Source organism: Colobus angolensis, unplaced genomic scaffold, assembly GCF_000951035.1.
Source record: "Colobus angolensis palliatus isolate OR3802 unplaced genomic scaffold, Cang.pa_1.0 Scaffold66, whole genome shotgun sequence".
Lineage (NCBI taxonomy): Eukaryota > Metazoa > Chordata > Mammalia > Primates > Cercopithecidae > Colobus > Colobus angolensis.
In genome coordinates this window covers 2527273-2529333 of record NW_012120265.1, presented here as the reverse complement: position 1 = coordinate 2529333, position 2061 = coordinate 2527273, and the positions used below count along the sequence as shown (strand labels likewise).

Below are 2061 nucleotides of genomic sequence, written 5' to 3'. Positions count from 1 at the left end.
CAGGCGCGCACGCGCAGTGCCCGTTGCAGAAGGTGGGGGCGCGGCTGCACACTCGCGGGTCAGGATCGGGGACGGCCACCCAGGGACGCACAGCTGATCGCGGCTGCACACGCGTGCGCGCACACGTTCACTCACCTCAAATGGAGCCAGCCACCCAAATTGTACACCCAGCCACACACATTTGCAGCGACACTCAACATAGCGCTTTACACAACAAAAGTATACCCCGCTGCTGGAACGGCTGCGGATAGCCCCATAAAGCCTCAGGCAGTGACACTGGGTGTCTCACCCTGCAGAGCTACCCACACTCAGCACGGGTGGGAACCACCGCACACACAGCCTACCCAGTGACACACATACACTGCCACACACCCAGCTCACACACAGTGGCCGTCCTGGAACTAAACACAGGCCACCGCACGCAGACACCCAGCCTCACGCAGAGGCACGCTTATGCAAGGCCATGCCACAGCTTCCAACAGCCGTGGACAGAGCCCACGCCGTTAACTCACAGTCACCTTGGGGCGCACTATTGCGGCCTCCTGAGAACCACACCCTAGCCAGCTCCACAGTCACAGGGCCTGCGGACACTCAGCCTCCCGCCCGAAGTCACACAACACAGACACAATCCAGACACACAGACACAAAGTTCCTATAATACCCAGGTTGTGGGAGCCACCCGGCACCACCCTAAAATAACACCCGGTTACAATACTAGGTGCTGGGTTTGGGCTTCTCAGCCTCGGTGCTGTGAGCTGTAAATGGGACGCATCCCACCTTTGTCTGCGGGAGTCAGGGTGCAGGCAGTGGGTGCCCTTTTCCCCTTCTAGGACCCTTCATCCCCCCACCAAGGGTGTTCAGAGAGAGTGGGGGCGGATACTGAGGCAGGAACCCCCGCAGGGCACGGGTGTCCGGGTACCAATGGGTCGTGTGTGGACAGGCAGGGTACGGGAAGGCGGTGCGGTTGACTCTAGGTCTAGATGTTTCTGTGTTTGCCACGGCTATTCCTTTTTTTTTCTATGTGTGTGCAAACACGCGGCTCCTGTGTGAGTGCACGTGTGCATCCCTGTGCGTGGGGAGCTGGCAAACACCCAATAAGTGATCGCTGTCTCGGCGACTGTCCCTGGCTGCGCGGTGGCAGTTATGGGTCCGAGTCGGGCCAAGTCGCCCAGTGAGGTTGTGTGCACAAATGTATGCCGAATGTGCACGTGTGTGCCTCCGCGCGTGGGTGGGCCGTCAGCTCCCTGGGACCTGTATGTGGCTGTGCGCTCACGTTTCGTGTGTGTGTTTGTGTGTGAATGTGTGGACGTCTCTCGCTGCCAGCTGACCCCCAGAAGCCTCCCCGATAGAGGCCGGCCCCCCAGTACGTGAGAACCCTTCCGCCCCCACCCCAAGCCTTCTGGCCGGCGGGAAGTTGGGAGCCGCCGGGGCTCCAGACCCGCGGAGAGGAAGGGAAGGGCAGGACCGGCCCCAGCCCCGCCTCCTCCCCGAGGGGCCTCGGCGCGGGAGGGGGGACGCCAGCCCTTCTCACTTCCTGTCCAGCCGGCCGCCCCCTCCCCCAGCTTCCTCTCCCGCGGGCCTCCGGGCCCCGGCTGCGGGAAGGAGGGGCTCGCACAATTCCGCAGGGCCTCGGGCTGGCGACGGCCCGGAGCCTGGGGGGCCAGGGGAAGCATGGGCTTCGGCGTCCAGGTCACTCATCCTAATGACCGCCCCCACCACTGCCCACCCAGCGCCTACTCCTAATGAAGCACAGAGAGGGTGTGGCTCACCCAAAGTCACACAGAGCCTTGGTGACAACCGGGGCTCCCAGGCCCGGCAGATGCCCCTCCTGGCACCCCCAATTTAATCTCCCAAAGCTCCGTGGCTCACCAGGGCCCCGTGTGCCCCGGTGGGGTCCCTCGCCCCGTGAGCCACGGTTCCTTGGGCCAATGTGAGTCTTCACCCCATTAAACATGCACTGAGCGCCTTCTGTGTGCTGGGCTCCGGAGACCCAGCCGGTACACATTGCTGCCTTTTAGAGCCCAGAATCTGATGGGGGAGGTGGACAGTCAAAAGCTGGCG

General features: G+C 62.8%; 1 protein-coding gene across 1 annotated transcript in view; it reads right to left on the bottom strand.

Annotated features, from left to right (window-relative positions):
• Positions 1 to 419, bottom strand: part of SSBP4 (single stranded DNA binding protein 4) — a 14559-nt gene extending 14140 nt beyond the window's left edge. The window contains exon 1 of the mRNA XM_011925915.1: positions 136 to 419. Coding sequence (XP_011781305.1) covers positions 136 to 200 — 65 coding nt within the window. The 5' untranslated portion in view covers positions 201 to 419. The remainder of the gene's footprint in view (positions 1 to 135) is intronic.
• Positions 420 to 2061: the final 1642 nt, after the last annotated feature.